The following is a 12,872-nucleotide window of genomic DNA, read 5'->3' on the forward strand; positions in this document are numbered from 1 at the left end:
AGTCTCTCTCACCTTTCAAACTTCATGATGATAGACCAGTCTTACTCATGACATGAATGAAACACAAGGACACATAAAATAAACAGTAGACTGTGTGACTGATGCCATTGACAGAACCTGCCATTCAACTTCTGAAAATTACTTTTTGAAGGTTATTTTAATATTCAAAAACTGCTAAATCAGATTAAAGCAATGAAGAAATAAGATACTGTCCTATATAAATAAATTCATATATAACTATTTGGCTATGTTTGAAATAGCATACTTACATACTACTCTACTACTACTACTACCATTAAAAAGATAGTTCACCCAAAAGTGTTCATTTTATCATTTTTTCACCTTCATTTCATCTTAAACCTGTATGTCTTTCTTTCTTCCATTAACACAAAAGGAGATATTAGACAGTATGTTGTTATTGTGCGCAGTATTCTGCACTTCTACTGATATTTATACAGATAACAAAAGAAGTCACAGATAAGCTGTGTAAGATTAGAGACATATGCATGTGAGCTGCTCCAAAGTTCTTTATTCTTTGTCGTCCATATGGTGTTGGGGGAGGAAGCTGCCCTATGGAGTGGCACAACTATGCCCATTTGCCAGAGGCTTTATGTTTAGCTCTTCACTGCCAAGTTCTGTCCTGGTTGTAGCATCTGATGTAATCCTGTTAGTTTAAGTAGGCATTTAATTGTCTTGCCCCTGCGTTCTTTTCCAAACACTCACACATAAACATACTTAAAAGGATAGTTTACCCAAAAGTGAAAATTCTGTCATCATTCACAAACCGAGCTTCTCACATAGTGCTCATGAACTCGCAACGAATGTCAATATTTTAACGGAAAAATTATTACAATTTTGCATTCTTTCTCTACAAAAACCTCTCATATGTCTTCGGAAGACTTGGAATATGAAGCACAAGTCGAATTGATTACTTTTATGATACTCTCGTGTCCTGTATTAACTTTTAAGTGGCCCAAGATATTGATTAAACATCTCCTTTTGTATTCCGCATAAGAGAGAAAGGCATACACAATTTAGTGGTAATGTATTCCTTTAAATCACTGATATGTGAGTTAAAATAGTCGACTGTCTATAAATGAGTTACCTAGTATTTGCGGGCTGTTTTTACTTGAAAAACAAGGCCTAGCAATATTAATCTCTCTCTCTTTCTCTCTCTCTATTACTCTCTCAGGCCTCTTCATGCCTTTGGATCCCACAAAACAGGTACATTTCAAATCTAAAATTTTTTTTCTGTCCTTGAACTGACTATGATATTAAACTGTTGTAACATCAGATTTGAGTAATGTACAGGTAGTATATATGCACAGTGTGTACTGTTGCCTTTAAAATGATTGTTCAGGAGTCTTGTCTCAGGGGTCTACTGTCTCCAAGATTGTGTTGCAATCGTCAGAAAGTCACACAGAAAAAACATAATTGTTATTCTGGTCAGGCATGTCAGCATAGGACAGTGGTTCCCAAACTTTTTACAGTGACATACCCCTTCAAACATTCAACATCCATTCACACACCCCCTCTCTAACGCATAGATAACAGTCACACAAGGTATTTTTAAAATATGTCTGTTTAACACAATTATCTGTATAAAACAACTCCTTTATATTAGATATGTTACGTATATTTGTACGTGTTTCGTACATGTTATATGAATCCTATACATATTGAATAAATGGCTTACTGATTAAGATGGGTATGCTAGATATGATATAACTTTATAACTTGAAAACTCCCCCCTCATCGTGTCAGGAATTGTGCGTCATTGAAGATCCGAGCATTGCGAGTAAGTATCTGTGCAATTGCGCGGTCAGCTCAAGGTGCTTTTTTATGTCACATTTGACACTGTAAGCAAGGTTGTGCTCATTTGCTGAAAAAACATCATGCAACAATGTGAAAACAGGTCTCTAACGTGCAAGCAAATGGGAGTGAAAATTGCTGCGTGTGAAGGTGGGAAATTATTTGGCCGCACCAGATGTTTGACACCTGTCATCAAACCTTATGAACTTATACAATCAGAATCAAAACATGCAAAATGCATTTAACCTTAAATACAAATAGCATTTTAAACTGCCAAAAAAACAGACAAACTGACATGTGCGAGTCTGGTAAAACGGTGAAGTATCAATTTTACTTGCTATCGCTAAGCTACGTCACCTAGCATTGTGCTGGGCTGGTGAAAAATATATACTTGTGTGACACACGACGATGAGTACATGCTTTTTTTTTTAAATGCAAAAGATTGGGTTATGTCATTGCATATTTATCTGACCTTTATGACACAACAATGTACTGTAGGTGTTTCTACACTAGAGAGCACACAAAATAATTTTTGCCAGTGAGAAATACATGATCTGAGTTTGAATGTTATTTTAGACTTTGATGAAATTAAAATTACTGTAAATCTCAGAATTGTTTTCGCATACCCCCATTGTCACCTCATGTACTCACAGGGGAAGGCATACCCCAGTTTGGGAAACACTGGCATAGGGTATTGTCCAATATGCACATTTGAATGGGTAAATATTCCTCTTGAAAGTTATTATTCTGCATCAGCGTCGCTGGAGAAATTATCAAATCATATTTTTATGTAACATAAGAGGATTTGACCACCTGCTTACCTCTGGGTACCAGCTGCCCTTTAACTGTGATCTTGGATCAGCTTATGATGGTCAGCACTGAGAGACAGCAACATCAATCTCTAAACTGTATAAGTGATAGTTCACCCTAAAATTTAAATTCTATCATCATTTACTCAACCTTAAATTGTTCCAAAGCTGTATGGCTTTTTTTCTCTCCCATGGAACACAAAAGGAGATGTTAGGCAGAATTTTAGCCTTCAACATTCACTATTATAATACGTTTAAATGCTTTGTATTTCACAGAAAGAATGTATGTCATATGGGTTTGGAACAATGACTGAGTAAATATAGACAGAATTCCCATTTTTGTTTGAACTATCCCTTTAAAGAGAAACCGCATCCTACAAAGCAGGCACAAGTTCTTGGTCTCAGCACGTGTTTGCCGCTGCACTGGATAACACTGTGATGAAACCCAACATGGAAACGTCCTGGGTGACAGATGCATTAACGCAGTCGCCATGGGTAGTGTGCTTAATCAGTATGCTTCTTGTGCTTCTGCATTAGCAAACAAAGAGCTTTTACTGACAGCAAAGTGTGCCTCTTTTTGTATGTGTGTGTGTGCAAAGGCGTGTGTTTATCATGAAGAGAAATTATTCCTAGCAAAGATTATGCAGGTGATACTCCATTGATATTCCTCCTCCTCTGGCCCAGAGACCCCCAGACTCAATCATGCTGTCACAGGATTTTATTGCTCTAGATTGCCGATATCAAAACAAAACTCCTTGTATCAGACAAGTGGTAATTTACATTTCACACATTGAAATCTTAAAGGGATAGTTCTGGCGGAAATGAAAATTCTGTCATCATTTACAAGCGTATTTTTATGGGTATTTTCATCCCCCTTGGGGCATATTTTTATAATACATTAGAAAAAAAATTATCTTATATTTATGCAGATGACCCAGATGAACCAGTCAACTATACATTTTAGCACACATGAAATAAAACAGTTTGACAGTGGAATACTGCAACTGACCAGTCGTATTCAAGTATTCTAGAGGGCTAGGTAATAAAAAGAGATATTTAGCAGAATGTCCAGCCTGCTCTCTTCCATACAATGAAAGCAGATGGTGACCAGTGTTTATCAAGCTCCAAAAAGGACAACATTTTTTACTAAAAGGACCAAAATACTACATAAAAGTTGTTTGCAATGTTCCAGGAAATTTAAAACCCTATACTTTCGGTTAAATAACATATTTTGTGTTCCATAAAAAAGCAAACATATGAGAGTGCGCAGACAATGACAAAATGGGTGAACTGTCCGAAAACGATAAACAATTAATACACAGTGTGTCGTTTCTTTATTTGCCTTTAAGCACAGATGGGCCCACGTGAAAAAACAAATTGTCAAAATATGAATAACTACAGTCTTGGCTGTGGCTCAGGTGGTAGACCCGGTTGGCCACCAATTGCAGGGTTGACGGTTTGATTCCCAGCCCACACGACGCCACATGCCGAAGTGACCTTGGGCAAGACACTGAACCCCAAGTTGCTCCCAATGGCAGTCTAGCGCCTTGCATGGCAGCTCTGCCGTCATTGGTGTGTGAATGTGTGTGTGAATGGGTGAATGAGTCACAGTGTTAAGCGCTTTGAATACTGTTAAGGTTAAAATGGTGCTATATAAGTGCAGACCATTTACTTCACAATGCGTGCATACATTATGACCAAAACTGAACAACTGCTTTGAAGTTTGCAGTCAAATCAGAATTCTTCCATTTTGATCATTTATTTAAAAACAATTGCTCTGTCCACATTAATGTAATCAGTAAAACAAGTTAAACTCATCACATAGTCATATGTCATATGTTGTTGGAGATCTCTCAAAGAGTAGAATACAACCAGCCTTTTTTGTTTTTCTCACAGACAAAAATATAGCGAGTAATATCTAAGCATATAAGTATATGTATTTGACAATTATGTTGGTGTTGCTTATATGCCGCCTTTTCTCTTTATAACTTCACAAAACACAATTTATAATGTATCATTGCTAAGAAGAGGCAGTTATCCTTCAAACAAGCATTCACACAAGGTAATCAGATACATAGATCATTAGATAGTCCACACAAAACACAATGTTTAAAATGACCACCTGGAGATGACGCCAATGACTCGATGCAGACTCATTGAGTGCAGGCACTTATTCTGTGAAATCTCATTATTAAAATCATGTCTGCATGCTATGCAAACCTTTAGTCGTTGTTGTGTTTGCACGTGTAATTAGTTCTTATGTACATTTCTTATGTTTTATTTGTTTGGAGAGGCTTTTCGTCACTATATACAAATTATATTTGTAATGTTATAACTTTTGATTGCTTTGTTGTATCAACACACATTTTTTCTCAGTACAATTAACATGATTGGGAAACACCTAATTTAGACCCATAGATATAGAATGTCAAATCAGAAAAATAAGGGGGAAAAAAATGTTTGTCTATATTTTTGTGTGATTTTTCAGCAGTTTTTTAGGCTGAGTCTCAAAATGTATCATAATCTATTAAAAAATGTAAAAGTTTCCTTTACAATGATACCAAACACTTGACCCACCTTTTTTTATTTTTTTATTTTTTTTATTTTTTTATAAGCCTTTAATTTTGGGTATGCCACTAAAACAGGAAATCTTTAAAAACACCCTCAGAGCTTAAAGGGTTAATTGCATTGCAGGATATTTCTGGTCCTCAAATGACATTGTTAGAACTAAAAGGTATATGCATCCCAGGTTAAATTTCGCTTGAGCCTCATAGAGCATTGCAACATTTCATCTAGCACATTTAGGTATTTCTTGAACTGGCCGTAATATCGGATTTCATGTGAGGTCACTTTCATCCCGCTGTGAGATCCGTCATTTTCGGGTAGCTGTCCAGTTCGGCTTAATCCAGTCCTCGTAATGGAATTGGCAGGTTAGGCAATAAGCTGGAGGTGAAATGAACAGCTCACAGGAAATAGGATCCATTAGCCCCCGGGGCGTATGACTATAGCACAGATACTTTGCTTCACACGTAAGTCCCTCCATTAGGGCTTAATTCATCTCCTCTACTGAACCAGCAGAGAGCAATTGGACTGCAAAACTCTTTTTCACTGAGAGAGGGTAGGAATAATGATTGGGGGTCACCTTTTTGATGCACATAATGTTCTCATCTTTAACTTTACATGGTCTTTCTGAGAGACATTAGCTTATTTTTAGCATTTCTTTAGCAGTGTGATTTTTGAGCCATTTGAATTCAAATCAAATAGAGGAATGGCTTCGCTGCTACACTCAAAATGTTTATGGCTGTTTACTGACTGCTAAGTAGAGCTGTGGTGAGGCAAATGTTTGCCACTCCATACCAGTATCCACTCAAACCAGTCTTTTATCTGTATTTTATTTGCAGTGGGACCCTCAAGGAAGCCCACAGACCAGTTTGTCGACCACTTTGCTCCCTCACGGCGCCCCACATCACAGAGGGCTTTCAGAGGGCACAGAAGGCTTTCAACTGGGCAAACCTGACCCCTATGACCTCTATGAGAAATCACGTGCCATTTATGAAAGCAGGCGTAAGTCAAAGCTCTTAATAAATGCTACTGCTTACTGAATCTTCACAATATAGTTGTTTTTCTACTCAATCATTTATAAATAAATTGATAATTAGGGTGCAGTTGTTTAGTCAAATGAAAGCAAACATTACCTCATATTCCTACATGGGTGAAACTCACAAATAGAGTGGTTCATATTTCACTCCAAAATAAAAAGAAATAATGAAGAAATTGTATTTTTCATAAGAAATACCATTAAGATCATTGCAATGTAACATTGTTCACTTTCTACTCAAATTCACTTTACCGTAATGCATTTGCATTTTTTACTTTTGACTTATTCATTTCAGTGATCATTCTCATTAGATTCTTATTGACTGTAATATTTTTTTTTTTACTGAAATCAGCATAAGAGTAGGACAACATGCTAGCATTGTGTGTAAATACTTGAAAGGTAATGAGAATTTTATTTTATCTGCATTACGGTAGTGAGAATGACATTTTTTTCTAGCATTACGGAAATGAGAGATATTATTTCTGCATAATGGTAGCGAGAATTCGATATTTATTTTCCGGCATTATGGTAATGAGAGATTTTTCTCTGCATTATGGTAGTGAGAATTTAACAATTGTTGCATTACGGTAATGAGAATGATAATATATTTCCTTTCGGTAGTGAGAATAATTTTTTTTCCACATTATAGTGGTGATAACAAGGTTTTTTTGCATTATGGTTGTGAGAATATGATTTTTCCTGAATTACAGTATTGAGAATGACGTTTTTACTTATTATTTTAGTGAGAATGTCATTTTTCCTGCATTCATGATGAGAATGAAATTTTTCTGCAATACTGTAGTGAGAATACGATCTTTTTCACATTACAGTAGTGAGAACAGGGCTCCAGACTGCGATTAAATGGTTTCCAGAAGGTGTGACTAAGTTCTGTTACAGGTCACACTGGTGCGACTACAGTGTTGGCAACAATCCCTCTTACTCTCTCTCCATTTATGCGCTGCTGTTTTCTATTAAGCAATATCAAATGGCAAACGCTTCAAAAGCGGGACAAAATAGCGATATATCCGCTACCTGGACCACTTATCAGCATGGCTCAATGGACAGAGTATTTTCTTTTGAGATCGTGAATATTAAAAAAATGGCTAGTCTTTCAACATTAACTATCATAAAGGAAGAATTTGTGTTTTATTTGTATGGTTTTATTACATCTGTATCACATATGTCCCCACGTGTCATGATAGATCGAACCCATATAATAGAATTCAATTATGTATTTCAGTGAAGACCCCGAAATGATAGTCCCATAAAAATATTTCAGCATCCGCCATGCCATATGTGACATAAGAGTATCCCAGATATGGTTTTATTTACATTTACATTTATGCATTTGGCAGACGCTTTTATCCAAAGCGACTTACAGTGCACTTATTACAGGGACAATCCCCCCGGAGCAACCTGGAGTTAAGTGCCTTGCTCAAGGGCCCAACAGTGGCATCTTGGTGGTGCTGGGGCTTGAACCCCCGACCTTCTGGTCAGTAACCATGAGCCTCAACCACTGAGCCACCACTGCCTCCTATTAATGTTGTGTCCTCAGAAGCAGGAACTTTAGGATTATCAGCCAAAATGAAAGCTACCAGAATGACAACATCAAATTTTATTAGACATCTAAGAACATATCCACAAAGGTTTAAGCACATTTACACACATAGCTAGCCAATTTTGTACTGTCGCAAACATTAGGTAGTGTACAGGCCTGGCTCTTGCCAGCTATGTTAGGGTGGGCTGGGAAATGTCTTAAGTGTGAATCAGGAAAAGGGGATAAACCCCCAATGCACGTTTGGGGTTGCTAGCTAATATTGGCTGGGATGGTGCATCAGAATTCAGGTCCAGTATTTCGCTAGCACCCGAAGCATGATTTTGGGGAGCTGAGGTGATAGGAGAGCCGGGGAAGAGTTAGCCTAGAAGCAAAACCAGGCTTCTTTATGGGCACCAAAAACCTATGCATTGCACAAAAATATCTCTTATTAACATTCTTGCTCGCATGACTGTCTCTGACTCTCTGGTTTGCAGCCGAGTGAGGTTACGTTTTGAATGTAGAATGTTTTGCTTGCTTTAGGCCATTGACGAATATAGAAAAATACTACACATTTCTGGTGCTATATATTATACTGTCCAAACCCATATGAGAAAAGTTCAAAGCTTTTGTTTGTATAAAGCTTACTTTGTTTATTTGATATGTTTTACATTTTTAGTGAAATTTCAGATTTTATTTTCAAATAAAGTTTGAACTTTGAATATGAATAGGCCTCCTCAAATTAATAATTTTACATGTAATTTTATTAAGTGGTGGTGGCGTAGTGGCTAAAGCACAGGGCTTTTAATCAGATGGTTGCTGGTTCTAACCCCATGGCCACCACCATTGTGTCCTTGAGTAAGACGGTTGCTCCAGGGGGATTGTCCCCGTAATAAGTGCACTGTAAGTCGCTTTGGATAAAAGCGTCTGCCAAATGCATAAATGTAATTTTGTATTTTATTGATGGACGTATGTAAACAGGTAGAGTTCAGGTAGAATCCTAGTGGTATCCCAGATTTTCTTTTCATTTTAAATGTGGCTATTTAATGTAATTTTGTAAATATGTTTTTTAAGTATTTTTTTTTAAAGGCATGAAAAATGTACCATTTAGTTACTCAGATTCGTGACGAAAGATTTGTGACTTGACTCGGACTCCAGTGTTAAAGACATGTGACATCTCTGCATTACAGTAATGAGAGTTGTTTGGAATTGCTGCTGCATAATTGTCATGAAAATATTGTCACGATGCCACAAATCTTTAAAGTCCTAAAAACAGCCTTAATTTTCTTTAAACAAAATAATATTTCTTATTATAAGATTACTTATTTAAAATGACTCGTTCTCGTTCATGACAGGTTTTGTGAGATTCACCCACATATGAGCCTGGTGTAAAGCACATATCACAATAAATCCAGGTGATTGTACGAAGGAATTTTGAATAATCTCACTGATTGAAGTTTTAATTTCTCCTCACAGAGCCAATTCCACCTCGGTCAGTGATGGACTCTACAGGCAAGTCTATTGTGTTGCTATTCCTTTCTTTATGTCACGAGCGCATATGCCGTTGGTTATATTTCAATAGCTAATTTATGTAACCCATGTGGCTTTATGTGATCTATATATAGCTCTCTGTCCACTACTATACTTGTATCCTCCACTAGATCATAAGGTTCAGCACACTAGTTTGTTAGGTGACCTACATAAAGTGCGGAGTTGATGAGCCATGAGCTTGTGTTTAGGTTTAGATTTTAGGATGGTTGTGCTGTCCTGTAAATGTCATGCTCTGCTCTCAAACATGTCTAACATGATTTGATGTACTGTAACTCATGTGATGTAATGAGATCAGAAAACTCAGTTCTGTATTTTTATCAGAAAGTTCTTATTTTTTATTATTATTTATTCTGTTGGAGTGAACAAATCTGATAGTTACATTTTAATTAAAGGGTTAAATTCAGTAAGTATGAATTTGAAATCAGTTTCTTATTTTGCACTTGTATTTGGGATTTTCAAAAATACCTAACCCTAAAATGAATAGTATCAATAATACACTATCTGGCCAAAAACAAAGTTGCATACTCTAATATTCCGTTGGACCGCCTTTAGCATTGATTATGGTGCGCATTCATCATGGCATTTATTCTACAACCTTATGCAAAATCACAACATTTATTACCATCCAGAGTTGCATTAAGTTTGACTCAGTTAAGTTTAAGAAATGAGAAGCTACACAATGCATCAGTTTGGGTTAAAATAATTATTGCCAACTGAAACATATAAATCATTTAAAGTGATTAAACTCCAAGTAAAGTCTCTTAACTATCTGCTTATTTAAATCCAAACGTGACTTTTTTTTTGGAGTATAATTACCTTATATAATTCCCTTAGCTAACACCTCTAAATAAAAAACAAACATGACTTCTCTGTGCATTATCTAAACAGTAATTGTTGTTGCTCAGGTGTGGAGTACCAGGAAGTAGAGGTTCATCTGCTACGAGAGAAGACTGGGTTTGGTTTCAGGATCCTGGGTGGAGATGAAGCGGTGCAGGCAGTGAGTCCGGAGGCCCGTGACAAGGCTTGTATGGGGCAGGAAAAACAGATACTAGTGACCGACCCACTGGTTCACATCTGTACAGCTCCATGAGCAGCAGAAAGAAACAGACACACTGAAAATTCCTGTTTCCTTCAGCTACTACACTTAAAAAAATACCATGGCCATTACATGTTATATTTGTATTCATTCAGTGTTCAAGGTCCAAAATAAACTTTTTGCCACACCTGGCAGTAGCTAGTAGCTAGTGAATTGAGAAAATTTAGCAGCCAAAAATATTTCTTACTGGCCATATTTAAATATTTACAGTATATACACGGTGTGTGTTATATATATATTTAACCTCCTGAGACCTAATTGTGACTGCAGTGTGCATTTTCCACGCGTCCTATTGAGAGCGAGAACCACTAATCGCGACCACGAAGAGGTTACCCCATTTGACTCTACCCTCCCTAGCAACCGGGCCAATTTGATTGCTTAGGAGACCTAGCTGGAGTCACTAAGCACAAAGCTGTGAAATTTTAAATAATACCAAGCTATAGAAAGAGAGAGTTTTAAATCAAATTGTTTATTATGTTTCCAGGAGTTTTGTTTTTTCAAATTTTTGAGACATTATAAGCATTACATCAGAAATTAGCATAAATAATTCTGATTCAGAGTAATGGCCAGCATCATCCAATCACTGCCAACCATGTTAAAATAAAATTATACATTATAAATTCTAAATCTATGTACTGATTTTCATTATCCCATGTCTGCCAAACATGTAGAGTGGTCCAAACATCATCTGCAGCCTGAAACTGAACTTCTGTTTGGAAGTTTGGATTTAATGCACATAGCTGCATAGAGATATAGGGTGTTCCCTTGCTCCCCATTTAGTGAATGACTTAACCTTCAGTGAGCTGTCTGTCTGCACTGGTCTCAGAACAGTTCAAAATGCACCTTATTTTCATCTTAACTCCATCTTAAGCCTCTCTGAAAGCTACATTTTTCAGCATTTGAACCCATTGATTCTCAGTGTGATAATACAAAGTAAATATAGAAGTTTTAAGAATTTTAGTTTTACTAAAGTCCAGATTAGTGTACATTATGTTTAGCAGCATGGTGATTCGCAAAAAATCGCTCAAGTTTTGATGAAACTTTACTCTTCTCTTGAGACTCAAACATGTTTCTGTGTAAAAACTCAATTAGGTTTCTTACCAAATGTAGTTTTATTGGCGTTTCTCCCAAAGACAAACTCTGCTGTGGTCAGTGCCATGTTGTATTGTCACATGACTCTCTGAACTTTTAACTCTTTTCTGACAGCCCAGAGTCTTCTGAACTGAGATCAGTCCATTCAAATTAATTTATATATATATATATATATATATATATATATATATACTGATCAAAAGTTTTGAAACAGTTGACTGAAATGTTTCTCATGATCTTAAAAATCTTTTGATCTGAAAGTGTATGCTTTAATGTTTGAAATTAGTTTTGTATACAAAAATATAATTGGGCCACCATAGTAATTTATTTAATTATAAAATGAAACATTTATATATAAAAAAAGTTTTTGACCAAATAATAAAGAAAAGCAGCCAATAAGTGCCCACCATAGATGAGAACTCCTTCAATACTGTTTAAAAAGCATCTCAGGGTGATACCTCAAGAAGTTGGTTGTGAAAATGTCAAGAGTTCGTGTCTGTAAAGTGTGACTACTTTGAAGATGCTAAAATATAACACAGTTTTTATTTATTTTGGATTTTGTTTAGTCACAAGATAATTCCCATAGTTCCATTTATGTTATTCCATAGTTTTGATGACTTTACTATTATTCAAAAATCTGAAAAAAAATAAACAATTATAATAAAGAATGAGCAATCTGATACCATGAAAGTACCATGTTACACAGTACTGTAAGAGTGTGCTGCTTTATTTTACAGTTTACGTGAGAAATGATTTGCTTTCAAATGGCATATTAAATAATTATATAAATATCTCTTGACTATTTATCTTTGATCATCTGATCATGTTCTAATGTAGGTTCATAAATAAAAATTAGATGCAGAATATATTTCTGGTTGGCTAAACCTATATTAGCCCATCAACTACCCAAGAAAAGTTTGAACATGTAAAGCCATTGACAATATGATTATGAGACTGTGAGTGTCAGTTCACATTAATGTAATTACTCATTTTTCTCTACAGATTGTGATCGGAGCAATCATAGAGAACAGCCCTGCGGAGCGGGACGGCAGACTGCGTCCAGGAGATGAGCTGTTCTCGGTTGACAGGATGCCCGTGGCGGGGAGACCACACCGCTACGTCATCGACCTCATGCACGCAGCTGCACGCAAAGGACAGGTCACCCTGACCGTCAGGAGGAGAGTTCTGCCGCAGCAGGGTGAGCACATGCCAAAACAGTAAAGTGATAGTTGAGGTAAAATGAAAATTCTGTCATTATTTACTTACCCTTATGTTGTTCCAAACCTGTATGACTTTCTTCCATGGAACACAAAAGGAGATGTACTGACCTCAGTCAGTAGTCTCAAGTGAATGGTGACTGAGGCTGTCATTCTGCCTAGA

At 36.5% G+C, this 12,872-nt stretch overlaps 1 protein-coding gene across 3 annotated transcripts in view; it reads left to right on the forward strand.

Annotated features, from left to right (window-relative positions):
- Window positions 1–12,872, forward strand: part of LOC127638264 (membrane-associated guanylate kinase, WW and PDZ domain-containing protein 2-like) — a 130,388-nt gene that overhangs the window by 105,348 nt on the left and 12,168 nt on the right. For all 3 annotated transcript variants that reach the window (XM_052119711.1, XM_052119712.1, XM_052119713.1), the window contains exons 12-16: window positions 1,193–1,224; window positions 6,023–6,185; window positions 9,230–9,265; window positions 10,210–10,301; window positions 12,495–12,690. In XM_052119711.1, the coding sequence (XP_051975671.1) occupies window positions 1,193–1,224; window positions 6,023–6,185; window positions 9,230–9,265; window positions 10,210–10,301; window positions 12,495–12,690 (519 nt within the window). The remainder of the gene's footprint in view (window positions 1–1,192; window positions 1,225–6,022; window positions 6,186–9,229; window positions 9,266–10,209; window positions 10,302–12,494; window positions 12,691–12,872) is intronic.

The sequence above is a fragment of the Xyrauchen texanus genome, chromosome 46, assembly GCF_025860055.1.
Source record: "Xyrauchen texanus isolate HMW12.3.18 chromosome 46, RBS_HiC_50CHRs, whole genome shotgun sequence".
In the NCBI taxonomy this organism is placed as follows: Eukaryota; Metazoa; Chordata; class Actinopteri; order Cypriniformes; family Catostomidae; genus Xyrauchen; species Xyrauchen texanus.